Source organism: Colobus angolensis, unplaced genomic scaffold (assembly GCF_000951035.1).
Source record: "Colobus angolensis palliatus isolate OR3802 unplaced genomic scaffold, Cang.pa_1.0 Scaffold84, whole genome shotgun sequence".
NCBI lineage: Eukaryota > Metazoa > Chordata > Mammalia > Primates > Cercopithecidae > Colobus > Colobus angolensis.
Genome location: NW_012122265.1, coordinates 4,845,918 through 4,863,937, shown reverse-complemented (window position 1 = coordinate 4,863,937; position 18,020 = coordinate 4,845,918). Strand labels below are relative to the sequence as shown.

The following is an 18,020-nucleotide window of genomic DNA, read 5'->3' as shown; positions in this document are numbered from 1 at the left end:
TGATCTCTCAGGATTCCAGCATATGCTGATACCTTAAGACCAGTAAGCTTTTAATGAAGAGAGCAGGATTGGTTAGATTTGTTGTAATCAACAATAGAAGGAAATTAGTCCATAGAGTTATGTCAAAAGTTTAGTTTCCTTTTGTATAAAGAAAATATTTTTAAACCAGCAATTCCCCAGGAAAGAGAGTCATAACACCATTTGAACATCATTTTTAAATTATCTTAATGTATTCCCTACTCTTGACCCATGTAACTGTTGAAATTTTTAAAAATCAGATAGGGCTGGCTTATTGTCTTGAGTTTTGCTCTGCAACCTGACTCACTCTGGCTAAAGGAATGTGTTCTTTAAAGGAAGCAGACAGTGTCCTCTGAGTTTACTTTGAGGAACACTTCTGTATAGAACTCTTTTAACCTCCCATCAGGAGAGAAACCTCAAGTAAAGACTGAGGCAAAGAGATTCTCTACTAGAAATACAAACCAGCAGAACAAACTCCAGACATGTTTTTCAAATTTAAGAGTTTTCTGAGAAGTTGGTTTCCATGTGGTGTAAGCACCAGTAAACAACAAACCCATCTTGGTGTTCTGTACGCTTATGGTTCATTATGTCAGTGATAGTAGAGTATAGAATTTCTACTTTAAGTTCCCATGCAAGAATCACTGAACCATCTCTCTCCCTCTTTAGGATGTCACATGTACTTCAGTTTGAGGATAAAAGCAGAAAAGTGAAAGATGCAAGCATGCAAGACTCAGATACGTTTGAAATCTATGATCCTCGGAATCCAGTGAATAAAAGAAGGAGGGAAGAAAGCAAAAAGCTGATGAGAGAGAAAAAAGAAAGAAGATAAAATGAGAATAGTGATAACCAGAACTTGCTGGAAATGTGCCTGCAATGGCCTTGTAACAGCCATTGTTCCCAACAGCATCACTTAGGGGTGTGAAAAGAAGTATTTTTGAACCTGTTGTCTGGTTTTGAAAAACAATTATCTTGTTTTGCAAATTGTGGAGTGATGTAAGCAAATGCTTTTGGTTACTGGTACATGCTTTTTTTCCTAGCTGACCTTTTATATTGCTAAATCTGAAATAAAATAACTTTCCTTCCACATTACATGTTAACCATTGCAGACTGTGCAAGCCTGTTTGTGTCCTTTTACCCTAAAATATATAAAGGCTTCCTTTTCAAGATTTTTTAATAAGAAGTTCTTACAGAAAGAATATTTGTGGGAACCTCCCTTTCACTAACTCCGGAATATAATAAAAGATTATAAATAAAATATAGAATATAAATATGGATGAGGTTTTTTGTATATAAATATTTCAAAATATCCAAGCCAACACAACTCAATAGCCTCATGCCTTCAGTCTTGAGGAACCCCCAAGTGAACATTCACACCTCCATTCAGGCTGGTGCCTGGGTTTTATGGACACAGTCAAGATATGTTAACACTGTAAGTAACATCAGCCAGGCTCACTGCATGCCCAGCCTGACACCTGGCCCCCTGCCCACTCCTCTGCCCTTCTTAGCACAGTGATACCAAGAGCACATGCAGAGGTCCCATTCTGACAATAAAAACTCATTAAGAATTTAGCTTTTGATGACAATCATTCATACTCTTTTTTGTTTGTTTGTTTGGTTTTTTTTTGAGACGGAGTTTTGCTCTTGTTGCCCAGGCTGGAGTGCAATGGTGCGATCTCAGCTCACCACAACCTCCGCCTCCTGGGTTCAAGCAATTCTTCTGCCTCAGCTTCCCAAGTAGCAGGGACTACAGGCATGTGCCACCACGGCTGGCTAATTTTGTATTTTTAGTAAAGACGGGGTTTCTCCATGTTGGCCAGGCTGATCTCAAATTCCCAATCTCAGGTGATCCACCTGCCTATGCCTCCCAAAGTGCTGGGATTACAGGCATGAGCCACTGCAACCGGCCCATACTGGTTATTTATTGTATATTATCTATATTATATACTACAGTCTGAATGCTAAAATTATATCACAGGCTACTTTCACTAGCCTAATAAAACCTCACCAGCTACTTCTTTTCAGATTGTGTCTCATCAGCTCTCTTTCAGAATGTAATCTGATAAGCTTTCTCTAGAGCATAGAGCACTGGTTCTCAAAATGTAATCCCAGATGCAACACTACAGCAGTAGCATCACTTCAGAACATGTCAGAAATGTAACTTCTGGGTCATGCTACCCACCACTACCACCTCTCCTTCAGACTACTGAATCTGAAACTTTAGACCCTGAGGGCTCGTTAAACGGATGGGCCTCACTGCTGGTGGTTCCACCTCTTTTGATATTGGCAATATCTAGTGAAGTTAAAAATGTGTATATCCAATAACCCAAAAATTCTAAATCTAGGTCCTAGGAATCCTAAAGAAATTCTCACATATTGCTGAAGGAGAGGAGTACTAAGTTATACACTAAAGCATCAACCAAAGAATGGATAAATAGGTTGTTGAATACTCATACTATGGAATACTTTATAGAGGTGAAAATCAGTAAATCAGAGCCATATGTAGCAGATCTTTAATGTGGAAAAAAAGGAACCACCCATATAAAAATTAAGACAATTCATTATGATATATTGCTTATGGATGTACACATATGTAGAAAAGTATAAAAACACGTGGAAATAGTGTTTGCCTCTGAGAAGGAATTCACAGGGAGCTCACTTGTGTTTGTAATGTTTTATTTTTTAAGTGCTAGATGGTAAGTACCCAGTTCTCATTTTCTGTACATTTTGGAATACCTGAAATATTTCACAATTTTTTTATGATTATATCTGGAACCTGAGGTGAGAAGACAGAAGGACCCCCAGTACTAACAAGAACCCTTTCTATTTTGCTTCAGGAAGAAGGAGAGAGCTTCAAAGAGGAGGAGAGGGCTACGATTGAGGTGTTCTGGGAAAATGTCAACCCACTCAAATGCAGAGTGGTCAGACTCAAAGCCACCCCAAAATAAGCCAGTGTTTGGAAGTGTATCCCATCTTCCCCTCACCATAAAGGTTATAATATTGGTTTTATTTCAGATAAAACAGAATTTCATCTTCCAAACTCACAAAGTCTCTCTTGGTTATTCTGAAAGGTATTACCACTAAATCTGTCTCTGTTGAAGTACCCTATGGTTTCTCTACCATTCCTCCTGGATTGTGTCTACCTTAACCAGTGCAGTGTTATCCTGGAACAGAAGAAACCACAGACCTCCAGGGCACACACTAGAGAATAATATTTGCAGGTTTAAAGAGATAACTGAATGACAAAATTAAAACCTCAGTTTGGTTGAATGCTTCTCATCCTATTTTAACCACAAGGAGCAGAAAGATCTGAAATTCCACAGAGATTAGAATTTTATCAGAAGAACTTCACCATGATAATAAAATTCACCATAAACTTAACTGAATAAAAGCAGTAATAATTTTTAAAAAGCTTTAAAATGTAGTTGAATTATCTGTTCAATAGTGTATGAAATGTGTTCATAGTAAAGCTTTTGGAAATGTTACAGGAATGTGTGGGAGCCAAATGAATTGCCAAAAAAAAAAAAAAAATTTAAAAAAAACCAAAACCTGTTAGAAAATTAGTCTTTTAATTTTAATTTCATATTTGGGATTTTTATGTTATGTGTCTTACCCTATGGATGTTATCCTAAGGAAGTATGTTAGCCTTGGTGTTTTGTTTGTTTGTTTTGTTTTTTACATTTCTTTCTTGCTGTATGAGTTAACATTCTTATTCATTGTCTGTGACAATGCTGCACATTCTGGAGAGCAAAGAGAAAAGCAACTCCCAGCAATTTTTTTTCTCATTTTATGACAAACCAGTTTTTCTCTTGATTGAAGTCATTGGCAAGGTGAAAGTTAAAACTAACCCTAGACCTTTCCATTCTCAATAGGTAATTGAGGCAAATGCAGATCTCTCTAGAATTTTTAATGATATAATACAAAATGCAAAGCTTGATGAAATTTGAATTCCAAGAGAAATAATGAAACACCAAATCTTACTAGGATGGGTATTAGAAGTCCTGGAATTGTAGAAAGAAACATTTATTCATTTATTCCCCAAAATCACTACCACCACCATCAAAGCCATAGGTGAATACGAAATGGTGTCATAATACACATGCCCTCAGCACTCTGTATCCTCTGAGGCCACACAGTAATGCATCTGCTACATCTAAAAATGGGGCTACCATAGAACAAGGGCATTAAAAAGTGTGAGGAGATGAGTGGTTTGCTGCTGTTTTTAGAACAAGTTCAATAAGCTATGATGTCCTTATCAAGCTGTCACTACCAAGTTCCTTGATAAGATCTGACGTGTGAGGTACATAAACCTGTTCTGTTGTAGCATTGTGGCCTGTATGGAAAAGGTTAGATAAATGCAAAATAATGCCCAAACATGCTGTTTAATCTTGGTGATAACAAGAAAGAAAATGGAGGTGTGAAGTGAGTTACCATTGAGGGTTGTATCAGTATAAGCAATTTGTCTGTAAGGGGTGTAGAGAAGTTAAGAGAGGTTCATTCTTTAACACTGTCATTCACACACACACACAAAAGCAGGTCTAGTTTCTCTGTGGCTTTGTCTCTGTTCCAATAACTCTCAACAGTTTATCAGGTGGTATCGTTTCTGCTTACTAGAAAGCAGGAAGTTTAACTGTCCCAAGTATATTTTATCTCCTTTCTTTTAGCTTTTACTGAAGACAAGTGAAACAGGAACCGTATTGTAGAGAAATCCTTTCTAATAAAGATTTGATGAAATTTGAATTCTGAGAGAAATAATGAAACACCAAATCTTGGGCCGGGCGCGGTGGCTCAAGCCTGTAATCCTAGCACTTTGGGAGGCCGAGATGGGTGGATCACGAGGTCAGGAGATCGAGACCATCCTGGCTAACACGGTGAAACCCCGTCTCTACAAAAAAAAAAAAAAAAAACAGCCGGAGGTGGCGGGCGCATGTGGTCCCAGCTGCTCGGGAGGCTGAGGCTGGGGAATTGCTTGAACCCGGGAGGCGGAGGTTGTCGTGAGCTGAGATTGCACCACTGCCCTCCAGCCTGGCAGCAGAACAAGACTCTGTCTCCAAAAAAAAAAAAAAAAAAAGAAAGAAACACCAAATCTTACTAGGATGGGCATTAAAAGTCCTATATTTGTAGAAGTAATCATGTAGTCATTCCCTAAAATCACTACCACCACCACCAAAGCCGTAGGGAGAGATCTTTGTCACAGGTGCTAAGAGTTTCATTAATCCCTGTGGCAATCCCTTTGAAAGTTGTTTACATCGGTTGGCTGGTAAATCAGCTCTCCTTAATAAAGGAAAGAAGAGCCCTCATTTGCAGCATTTACTGATTTCCACAACATAAGTCCTCTCACCATGGCTGATTTCAAGCCACCAAAAGTAGCTCCAGTAAACTGGTTATTTTTCCCATTCTGTTTCATTCTAGCTCAAAGCTTATATAGTAACTCTTGCATTGGCCCTAAAGAACTTACACAAAGGTTTGAACCCTTTGCTAGGATCACAGTCTTCATGCATATTTCTGTTTTATGTAATTACTTCACACCATCCTAAGTTCTAGCAATATCTGTACCCTACATTTTTATGGCAGTTTGTATCTTTAGATTCTCTCGATGGAGTGTTCCAAAACCACTTGCCCCACATTTATTCTCTCCCTGCTTCTTGTGTTTTTTGCCCCAATTAGTCATATGTCCAATTCAAGAAGCAACCAAATCTTACAGGGGGAAAGAAAAAAAAAACAGCATTGGGTGGGGAAAGGAAAGAAATATAACTATAGTTCTTTGAATTATTTCAGGTAAGTGATAATGTATAAATTCATTATTTTATTTATTTTAAACTGTATTCTGGGTTAGGGGGTGAGAAATCCTACCTGAAAAGAAAAGATGACTGGCTTCTAAATGAAATGCAGAACAGGAGTCTGGTCTCTCTCTTTTCCACATCTGCTGAGAATTATTTCCTTAAGATTAGATCATGGTGCTAATTCTGTTAAACATCTTCTGGAGGCTTTCTTCACAGCACCAGTCAAAAAGAAGGTGTTCTTGGTCTTTTAGGAAATTATTATTTTCTCATTCTCATGATACCAAAAATGATAGTCATTGCTAAAGTTATGGCACTTTTTTAAAGTAATCAGGATAATTTTAAAAGCAGGACACTCTTAAGTGACTTTCCTATTTATTTTCTGAATTTAGTTAGAGATTTATTATGATATTCAAACACTTGAATAGTAATACATTTGAGACCAGAAGCGGTGGCTCATGCCTGTAATCCCAACACTTTGGGAGACTGAGGCAGGCGGATCACCTGAGGTCAGGAGTTCGAGACCAGCCTGGCCAACATGATGAAACCCCCTCTCTACTAAAAATACAAAAATGAGCCGAGTGCAGTGGCTCACACCTGTAATCCCAGCACTTTGGGAGGCCGAGGCAGGCAGATTGCCTGAGGTCAGGAGTTTGAGAACAGCCTGAACAACATGGAGAAACCCCATCTTTACTAAAAATACAAAATTAGCCAGGCGTGGGGGCACATGCCTGTAATCTCAGCTATTCGGGAGGCTGAGGCAGGAGAATGGCTTGAACCTGGGAGGCAGAGGTTGCAGTGAACCGAGATCATGCCATTGCACTCCAGCCTGGGCAACAAGAGCAAAACTCTGTCTCAAAAAAAAAAAAAAAAAAAGGAGCCGGGCCCGATGGCACGCACCTATAGTCCCAGGTACTCAGGAGTCTGAGACAGGAGAATTGCTTGAACATGGGAGGTGGAGGTTACAGTGAGCCGAGATTGCGCCACTGCACGCCAACCTGGGCAACAGAGCAAGAATCTGTTTAAAAAAAAAAAAAAAAGAATATATTTGAAATGAAGCATACCATGTATAGAAAATAAATGACTAAAGTATATGTTGTATGGTTCATTCTCAACAGCTATAAGTAAACTTACAATTTGAAGGTTTCCTTCTTTTTGTGTGGTGTGTATTATTTTTTAATTTGCAATTTTAAGGAAATACTTTAGAGTAAGAGGAATATAACCATTTTATTTCTGTTACAAAACTTTGTAATAATACTACATTGTTGGTATAAGTGAATAGACTGATTAAGAATGGGATACTATTTCCCAAGGAACAAAAGAATTGAACAAGTGATTTTTAAATTAATTTGGAAAAGTTATACATAATACTATGTGAGGACTAGATTCATTTCACACTGAAATTCCATAATGTCCACCAAACCTAACATGTCCAAAATGGAATTGTCATCTATACTTCCCAGCCCCGCCTCCACCAAAACTGCTTCCTCTGTAATTTTCCCATCTCCATTATGGGCACTGCCATAACTGCATCGCCCATAATGCAATTTCCAGTTGCTCAGGCCAAATAGCTTGGATTCCTGTCTTTATCTCACACATTCAGTCTGTTATGATATTCTGTTGACTCCATCTTCAAATATTTCCAGAATTTTACCATTATTTGCTACTTCCCACTGCTACCACCCTAGTCAAAGAGACCATCAACTATCATGTGGACTACTATAAACTTTCACCCTTTTTTTCCTATAATTTATTATTAACATAGAAGCCAGTTAAACTTTTTAAAACAAGTCATGTTGTTATACTTCTACTGTTCAAAACCCTTCAATGGTTCCCCATTTAATTCACAGTAAAAGCCCAAGTCCTTACAAAGGCCTAAGGCTCTATGTAGTTACCACCTCTTTCTCTCAGTCTCTCTGACTTTCTCTCTTACTACCTTCTCCATCACTTACTCTGCACCAGCCACACTATCCTTCCTGCTGTTCATCAAATAAGCTAGGTGTGTTCCATCTCAGGGCCTCTGCGATGGCTGCTCCCTCCGCCAGGAATACTGCCCCCAGGATATCCACATGGCCAAATCCCTCAGTTCCTTCAAGTCTTTACTCACATGGCACCTTCTCAATGAGGCCTACAATAATCACTCTACTTTAAAATCCCAGCCACCCCTCCCACATGCTCAGTCTCTTAATCTCCCTGTTCAGTTGTATTCAATAGCACTTTTAACTCCCACGTACTTTGCCTTATTCGCTTATTTAATTCTTGCAAACAACCCTATGAAATAGAGACTCTTGCTATCAATTGTACAGATAAGGAAACTGAGCCCTAAAAAGGTTAATTTATTCTTTATCATCCCTCTCCCACTCTAGAATGCCCTCCGTGAAGGAAAGGATTTCCATCAGTTTTGTTCACTGTTGTTCCAGTGCCTAGAACGCTGCCTAACAAATAGTAGACACTTAATAAATATTTGTTGGATTAATGACTAAACCCCTCGGGATCCAGTGTAGGGTTATTACATATATTGTAGTTTAATGTCACCATCATTTCATAAAAATAGGACACGTTTACACTAAAAATGAAAGAAGGATACAACCTCACTTCAGGGACTGCTCTAATAATTGAACAAATGTAACTTTAGAGAACTATCACCACAGTCTTCTTCTCATTTAACATAAGACACTTTGTCACAGATGGGCTGTAAGTCCTGAGACTATGAAGAATTGAGGGCCAGCATGTGATGTATAGAAAGCAAGGCTGTAAGGCTTCAGACCTGCAACTGATTTAATAGGCAAATGATACAACCTCTTGATATCTGTTTCCTCCTGTCTCAGATGGGAACAGTCACAGCTGCCTTACTTACCTGTCAAGGTGTTGTAACAGTCAAAAGAAAGAATAGACAAGAAAACCAAGTTTTTACAAAGGTAAAGCCCCTGTAGTGGTAAGTGCTAACGTTTAATGGATATTTACTTGATGCCAGACTCTTGTCTAAGCACTTTATCTGTATTAACTCATTTAATCCCTATAAACAGCTCTATGAAGTAGGCTCTGTTACTGTTTCCATATCACAAATGAGGAAGAGACTTGAGGCTTACAGAAGTTAAATTAATCTGTCCAAGTCACATGGTAAGTAGAGTTGCTGGAGTACAAAACAAGACTGACTTCCAGAGTTTCTGCCCTTTGTCACTAGACTGCTGAGCCTCTCACTACACAAGCCCAGTTGTTTTCATTATCTACCTTGGATTCACCTCTGGAGTTTAGGATCTAATGGGGTTGAGGAGGAGGACAATGCCCAAAAATAAAAAGACAAAACACAGTGATTTCAGTTGAAAAGAATTATACATGTAGAAACTAAGTGAATGCCAGAATGAAGCAAGAGATGGGTTTAGCGGGATTAATCTAGAAGTGTTTTGTGGCAGACGGAATTCTGACCATTATTTGAAAGAAAGGGAAAACATGACATTGAGGAGACAGGTTATGTTCCAGGTGGGGAGAAGGTTGTGCAGACAAGCTATTAAGACAAATGTCAGAGACAGCAATGTGTCTACATGATGCCAAAACATCTGGTCAACTCAGTTTAAAAACAAAACAAAACAAAACAAAAAACCTCCATCAATGCAGTGAATTTCTTCAGTCAATCCAGATGTTTGGCATCTTGTAGACAAAACATCCAGATGATTAACTGAAGATTTGACAGAGTTGACTGGATTAACCAGATGTTATAGCATTGTATAGACATAGTGTCAGGCCATTTGCTTGGCTGAAGCAGAGTCCAGCTGTAGAGGAGATAGAAGGCCCAAGCAGAGAGGTGGGATTTGGAGGAGAGGACCTGGAGATTGGATTTGATGAAATTGGTAGCTGCTGGAAGAGGAGGGTGATGGAAATGATGCTTAAGGAAGTGAATTCTGTGTGAAGAGGGGAAAAAATGCTGAAAGGAAAAGTTGTAGACAGGAAAAAGGATATTAGAAAAGTGTAGGTGTGTGTGAGGTAATTAGAGCCTGGACCAGACCCAGGCCTGGGAAGGCAACAGGAAGAAGCAGATCTGAAAAACATTACAGAAAAAGAACAGGAAGTCATGATGGGCTAGACAAGGGAGTGAAACTGCACATCACCCCAAGGCTGGAAACTCTGAGGCCTGGGAAAGCAGCCACTGTCAGCCTCACCACAGTAATGAACCAAGGGACCCCTCCCCACAGCCTCCCATCCAAGGGCTACAGCCAGGCCTACAGGCAGAGGGAACTCAGAGACCACAACACACAACACAATCCTCATATTCAGGTTCCTTAATTATTTTAATGCTACCTAAATTGATTTCCCTTTAAGCCCAGTTTCATGAAGTGATCAAGAATGCTAGATTAGGATTATCAGGTAGAAACAATTTCAGTGAAAAGTCTTAAAAAACTAAGATGTATAAGCAAGTAAATTAGATAAATGAGATTATGAGAAATTGCACACCACCTATGTTACCTGACAGATTAGCATTAGAGAAGCCTGTTAACAGGCAGGAATAAAAGGTTGAATTCAAGAATTTATGATCGTTTTTAAATCTCTAATTTGTGAAACTTTAGAAGGTACAAGTCTTGGTTTATATATTTCACAGAACTTTTTAAAATTCCAAATATCTTATTTGATAAGAATCAAGTTTATCTTGTAGTCACAAATTCCACTTTATTAGGATTTAAACTGTGATAGTTATATAATAGAGTATACTCCATCTTATTTTTTAGAATTCTCAATATCCATACACTTGATGGTTTTGCAAATGCAGTTTCAAATATTTTTAGCCCCAGGCCTATCAGCCCACACAGCCAGTTATGTGCCCTTTATAAATACACCAGGTTTTCTCAAACTACTCCTTTGTTTATTTCAACAGAGAAAGAATCTTCAATAGAGACTAATCTTTCTTTGTTCATGGATTGTTATTGCATTGAGAATCTATCTCCATCCTGCTCCCGGCAACACAGAATGTGAAATCGTAAATGTATTAATGTGCTTCAGAATCACCCTGCAGGAAGTGGAGGGGCAGGAATCTTGTCAAAATCAGTTTCCCAGGCCTCAGAAATGACAAGTCCGTTGATCTGGGTAGGGGTCCAGGAATCTGTTGCATTTGTTCCTTTTTGAATAAGCTTACTCAACTAATTCTGATGCCTATTTTCTGAAAATCAGAAATTAGACACTACCCTAGAGCAGAAAGCTAAAAGAATGAAAAACATCGAATGGACATGAGAATCCTAAATGGCAAAATAGGTGTTTTTTTTTAAATCAAAGACTCACATTCCCTTAGGTATTTCTTTATATAATGAGTTCCTATGTAAATTTACCATATTCTTTGATATGCAAAATTTTTCACAGAAACTTCGTAACATTAAATACGCCTATACAATCAGAGAAGCCAAGAAGACAAGTAGGACAACTTGTCTATTCCCAATTCCCAGAACTGCCTACTACACCTCTTCCTGAACACAATGTTTACATGACGGGAAAATGCAATTAATGATCTTGGTAAGTCTTTTTAGCGCTCCAAGGTTAAGTCAGTCACTTATTTATAAGACAGAAAAAAAAAAAAAAAAACAGCTGGGTTATCTGAAATAATGAGTGATTTATCCAGGTATTTAAATGCAGCCTTGCAATAGCAATTATTTTATAAGAAAGACTTCAAACTTAGTAGACAGCAACCAGCTTTTTATTCGAAAAGCTAATCAGTGAAATGTCCCCTATCAAAGCATCAAGATTAGAGTATTTGTTCTCTACCTATAATCATCTAACTGCCTCTTTTCTGGCAGCACAAACTATACCTACAAGAAAGATTAATGGATTATTTTCCAGTACTACGATTCCATTTGCCTTAAACCTGACTTATTTTCCTAAACTTCTTTTTCCCAAAGATATAGGAAAGAAAATAAGAAATTTGGAAAATTTTACTAGAGACTCTTCATTACCTATGATGTCACAATTAAAAGGCTAATTTATTAACTACTTTGATGCTTTTGAAACACATCAAGGATTTTATATGTATGCCAAGTGGTTTTGACTTGAGTAGTAATTCTTTTCCACTTATCCATTCTCCTGCTGCCTTCAAATCACATCTAGCAACCACAGGAAATGGTCTCATGCCTAGCGGGAGGGAGTTAGGACCAGAAAGGATTGCAAAAGAAAACCCTTAGGAATTTTCAGAACATATAAAACATCAGTACCCATGTTCTGATACAGGTTAAAACAGAGAGAAAGATTCACTTCCATTGATCTCTTTCTTATCCTCCACATAAAAATATTAACTTTCAATATCTCCATCTGAACCATAATATTAATAGGGTAAGAAATAAACAGAAGATTCCTCTTTCGCAAATTTCATTGATTCTACTACTTCAGTAGAATCATGGAATGGCTTTTGAGGCTTTTGAGCTTTTTTGTCTCAGGAGTATTCCTAGCCCATAGGCTGTCTTTGTATGAATTGGAAAAAGGTACCTGGTCCCCAAGGCATTTTCCTTCCATATGTCAGAAAACTGTGATAATATACTTACTTTGTTAAAAAGAAACACTACGAAATCTGCAAGAAAAAAAATTGTCATACTAAATATCAAAGCTATGTTGTTTGTGATGTGAATTATGTTCTTTTAGACGTGGCACCCTTATGCAGTGCTTACCTGTACAGCTCTTCCTCCCTCCCTCTTCACTGTCAGTCTTCTGCATTTGCTAGCCAGCCCAAATGCTCCTTAGACTCCTACTGACATTCTGTTAAACGGCTCTCACAAAACTCACTCATGCTGTTCTTGCTGCCAAATCCAAGTGTACCTTCTTGGAATTCTTTGCCTTCCCTTAATCCTGATTCTTTTCCTCCCTGTCCTATCAGCAATTCTTGTCCTGCACCTGTTTTCTGTGGACTCCGTTCTTACACTTCAGTTCTGAGGAATCTGGTCAGTCCTCCCTGAGATAAAATGATCCTCAGAGCTAACGGGTTTAGCATAGTGGAAGCTTCAGGTGCTGTCTTTTCCACATGACTTAACCTGTACCACTTCAATGTTTCCCACAGTGAAGATTCCAGTCAAATACTTGTCTTCCTGTAAAAACTTAGGGCGCAGCCTTCCAGAGTTAGTGACATAATCTGTGACTTGAGCCATATGTTGTTCCATGTCCTCTGCAGAGGCCCATGGCTTGTTCATAAAAAAGACCTAGAAGTCAGACTTCATAGGAACTAAAGAGTCTTTAGTACAATTGAGAGACAGGGCTAGCTGGATTTTCTAGGCCGACTAAGAATTCTTAAGCCTAGCTGGGAAGGTGACCACATCCACCTTTAAACACGGGGCTTGCAACTTAGCTCACACCCCACCAATCAGGTAGTAAAGAGAGCTCACTAAAAAGCTAATTAGGCAAAAACAGGAGGTAAAGAAATAGCCAATCATCTATCGCCTGAGAGCACAGCGGGAGGGACAATGATCAGGATATAAACCCAGGCATTCGAGCCAGCAACAGTTACCCTCTTTGGGTCCCCCTCCCTTTGTATGCAAGCTCTGTTTTCACTATTAAATCTTGCAACTGCACTCTCTTCTGGTCTGTGTTCGTTAGGGCTTGAGCCGAGCTTTCGCTCTTCGTCCACCACTGCTGTTTGCGGCTGTGGCAGACCCGCCATTGACTTCCATCCCTCCAGATCCAGCAGGGTGTCCGCTGTGCTCCTGATCCAGTAGGCGCCCACTGCTGCTCCTGATTGGGCTAAAGGCTTGTAACGGTTCCTGCACTGCTAAGTGCCTGGGTTCGTCCTAATCGAGCTGAACACTCGTCACTGGGTTCCACAGTTCTCTTCCGTGACCCATGGCTTCTAATAGAGCTATAACACTTACCACATGGCCCAAGATTCCATTCCTTGGAATCCGTGAGGCCAAGAACCCCAGGTCAGAGAAAATGAGGCTTGCCACCATCTTGGAAATGGCCTGTGGCCATTTTGGAAGCAGCCTGCCACCATCTTGGGAGCTCTGGAAGCAAGAACCCACTGGTAACACAATCACTGAACTACAGCCCTCTGCTTCTGGCTCCCAACTTTCTGAAACACTCTGGGGAAGATGGTTCTTCACCAATCCTGCAATCCAACGGCCACCCAGTAAAATGAGGAACTGACATTATTCCCAGCCCTATGAGCTAGACAAGTAGCTAGTGTCTCTTTACAGGTTGGTGATGGTTCCAGGTTGTAGAATGAGGTCTTCATGACCTACTAGGCTGTGGCATCATTGGGTTCCTGGATGACATTCTAATATGGTCCATGACCTGCCTCAAGCTTCTGGGTAAACCCTCTCTGTATGCATAATGTGGATAATGTATTTAGCATCTCTCCCCAAAGAAAATCTCTATGCTAACAAGGGTTAGTAGTGTGCTGGAATGGTACACTCACCTCTCTTGCACATGGTAGCTCTCCCCCTACTCCCTTTAACTATCCAAAACACTTGATGTCTCCTGAGGCTTATTTAATAATAGGACCTTTTTCCCCTCCTGACAATTCCATCAAGAACCACTTGAAAAAAAGACAGCTATTTAAAAATCTGTGACACTCAGAAAAGCCTTCCAACATATGAATGCCAGCTCTCTTTGTCTTTAATCCTCTATTTTTCTTACTGTTGGTAAGTAAAACTTATCCCACCAATGGGGAGGGGAGGGGGGTTTGGTTTTATTTTGTTTTTTTATGAATACACTTTTTCTCCAACCACCTTATATGCAGGAAGCGAAGTAAATATTGAACTAAAAACATTAAAGCACCTTCAAAAACCAAGTCGTTTTTTCCCTAGAATTACTGTAGAACTAGAAAATGGTCTTGCTTGTCATTGACCTTGGTTTAATGCCTGGTTAAACCCTAAGGAAACTGCTTCCAAGACAGGATTTAGATGCTCCAGAAGTTGTTGGAATGTGGTGCACAAAAAATATTTCACATCTTGGTTTACTTGCCTGAAGAACCTCCATGAAGTAGTCTCTATACAGGAAACAATTCCATCTTCCAGAGTGAATATTCACTCATTTGCTTTTCCAGCCAGGAGATTGGAAGAAGCCAGCAGGCAATGTAGTCATTTGGTAATGTTCTTCCTACTGCCAAGATGGATTAATGCTGGGAGACCTTACAACGGGTGAGTAATCAGTAGTGTGTGCAGGACCTCCGAGATCCCTGAGGTGTGATTATTTTCATGCGTACATTTCTATCATCGTCCTCCAAAGGGTGCTTTGTCATTTCCTTCACTCTTTCCTCACTGGACTCTCAAGTCTGTATTACAAGCATGACATGATTTCCAAGTCATTGCCAATCTCCTCAAACTGAGTTGGTGAGCACTTTAAGGACACTGCTAAAATGTGAGGGTTGTACTAACAAAATTACTCTGGTTTCCCTTTAAATGATTGTGGAAATGTATGAATAGTTGTTTATTAAAATATGATTTAGAACCTAATCATCCCCTAGGTCCACTGCTTTGTTTACTGTGTTCCTACCCAATCCTCAGGTTGACATTAAGATGGCATGGACCTACTAAGATCTCAGACTATGAGCAACTAAATTGAAACAACAATGTAAATATGTAAGATGTGAGTTGTAAAATTAATTGCACTTTGCATTTTTTAGCATTCTATCATTTACTCCATGAGCTGCTCTCACTGCCACCACTCCAACTCTTCAACTTGTGTTCAACTCCCTTCTGGAAGTAAACAGGCCTGTGAAATGGAAATCAGACATCAAAAGAGCTCATACTCTAACCTTTTGTTTAAGTTCTGTCCCTGCCACCAACTAGCTGGGAGTCCTTAGAGGATGTACTTAAACATTCTGAGTTTAAAGTATAAAGTGGTTAGCACAATGATCAATAAATGCTAACCACGACAGCATTAGTTTAGTAATGTCTATTATTGATATTATTTCCTCCTTCAGTCAAAGCTTGAGTAGTATAGAATTCTCGTCTAATATTGGGTTCCAGACTCCTATAAGCTTTACCTTACTCTCTTCTTTGCTGACTGAGCAGGGAACCAGATGGATAGATGCTCAGCAGAGCTGTGCAGTCATCTTGGATCCTCCTGTTAATCTCGCCACTGGTGGTTCCTGGACCAGAGCCAAAACCCTCTCTCTGTGTTTTAGGTACCTGCTAAGCTTTTTCCTACTGGTTACCCAGGAGGTTAGATGCTTCTGTCTTCTTTCCAGATCCCTTCTGCTCTGAGTCCTAGGTCTTAAGGCCATCTCCAATAACAGGGCTAGAATTTTAGAAGACTGGGCCAAACATATCTCTGAAACCTGGGAAGCTCTTAGCTTGACCCCTCAGAGGGCTCCCCAGGGATCAGTCTTCTACAGTTCTAAAAGCAGCCCCAACCCCACGTACGCTGTGTCGCCTAAGCCGGGCGCTGCTGCTGATTTGAGGTGGCCCAAGCCATAAGCCAGAGGCCCTGCTCTGGCTGATGTTAGAATCACTCCAAAACCTCAAAAAACACAGATGTCTGTCCCACTCCCAACTCTGGGACTCGATATTTTTTAGTTTCCTGGGTAATTCTGATGATAAACGCCAGTTTGAGAAGCTCTGATTTGAGCAGCTACCAAACATCCATATCTATTCCTCCCATGTCTTGGAACTGGACTATCTTTCTGAGCTACATAAACCTGCTGCTGTTTCTCCTCAATCTGGTTAGTTGTTGACTCTGGTTATGATGAGCTCCAAACAGGTGATAGGGAATCAAGCTGCTGATTATGGCTTAGGAGCCTCTTCTCCCCACTCTCAGACCCTTGAGCCCAAAAAACATTAAAGATATCATATTTCATCCAAAGAAATATAATCAAGCGAGAACAGGGGTTGTAGAATCAGTAGCAGCTAGTGTGGAACAATGGATGTGAGTTTAAAAGATTTAAAGGCCTGAGACTCCAACAGTGATCAAAAGCAGATAAAAGGCCCTTCTCCCTGCCAAGGCAATCCAACATGCTGTAGCACTTACTGTACTGGTGAACTTCATGAAGCAACCCTAGTGAGACCTTTGTTTTGTAAGGGAAAAGAAAACAGAAAGATTATGACAAGCCTTGATGTGATTAAAACAAATGAGTAGAGCAATATGTTTGTAGGTATTGTTGAGAGGTGCCGGTGCTGCCCACCTGGCCCAAACTCCTGCTCTATCTCCGTCAATCTCTCTGTTCCAGGTACTTTCTTACACCCTGCCCACTGGACCATGGGCCTCTGTGGTTCACTGGTTAACACTTGCCTAATCAACTAGACAAACACAGGACAGGACAGGTGGGCGCTGAGCTGCCAGGGCACATGTGGGAACTGCTTCAGGACTGACCACCAGGCCAAATTAATCTAAGAACCTGTTGCAAGAGCAAATGCTGTGAAGGCAAGATGGAGGTGTCCCTCGGGGCCGAGTGGCTTCTCAGTGAATGGGCTTCTCCATTCTTCTTTTCTGCTTGACCAGGCTAAAAACAAGAGGCTGGCCTCACAGAGGATTCTTCTTAGAAGATATTGCAGAGCCACTTATAAGACCAACGTATTTCACAGCCCAATATCCTTACTGACATCTCAGACCACCCCTCTCCCCACCTTCTTTTAATCACTTTCTTTTCTCCTCCAGGGCACAAACAGCTTTTATGCAAGTTATCTCTCAGGACAGGTGTGAGGGCTTTCCGCAAAGAAAGACTGATCGCATCCGAGGTCCTTTATCCCTCAGAGGGCTCCCCAGGGATGAGCAACCTGTTCTTCCACAGGGCTGCCAGACGCCCCCAGTTTTTCCTGCTGTCTCTCATCACAGGGGTGGTGGGGTGCGCTCGCCTCCAGCCTGACTCCGGACCCGGGGTCCCGCCACCCCCCAGCAGCAGTCGCAGAGAGCCTCCCGGTTACCCCCAAAGCTGCGGATTGTAGTATTCTAGCAATGGATGAAATCCTTTAACCGACTGTAATAAAAATAAGATTGTGAATAACATGTGACTATAGTATAGCTCTCCATAAAACTGGTGGCTGTGAAACCCATACTTCAGAAGCATGGCCTCCCTCTCGAAGCGGCTTCCAGTGACGGTCCAGGATCTAATTCACCCTTTTTGGATCTAATTCACCCTTTTTGGCTCGGGTACTGGAACAGGTCTCGGCCAAATTACTGTCTCATCGCCATGGTGATAATCATCTTTAAAAGCACACCTAGTCGGTGCGCGACCATTGCGCGGTACAGTAAGAACCTGCCGGGGGAGGGAACACGGCAGGCGACCCGGAGCCTGTGGGCTGCCAGGGTCTGGAGCGGGCCCGGCCA

General features: G+C 40.5%; 1 protein-coding gene across 2 annotated transcripts in view; it reads left to right on the top strand.

The window, feature by feature from the left end:
• CWC27 (CWC27 spliceosome-associated protein homolog (S. cerevisiae)) overlaps positions 1–1,290 on the top strand; it is a 270,245-nt gene extending 268,955 nt beyond the window's left edge. Inside the window, exon 13 of one of the 2 annotated variants that reach the window (XM_011930127.1) lies at positions 685–1,290. In XM_011930127.1, the coding sequence (XP_011785517.1) occupies positions 685–708 (24 nt within the window). In that variant the 3' untranslated portion in view covers positions 709–1,290. The remainder of the gene's footprint in view (positions 1–684) is intronic. The other variant, XM_011930126.1, reaches the window with a different exon arrangement.
• The last annotated feature ends 16,730 nt before the right edge of the window (positions 1,291–18,020 follow it).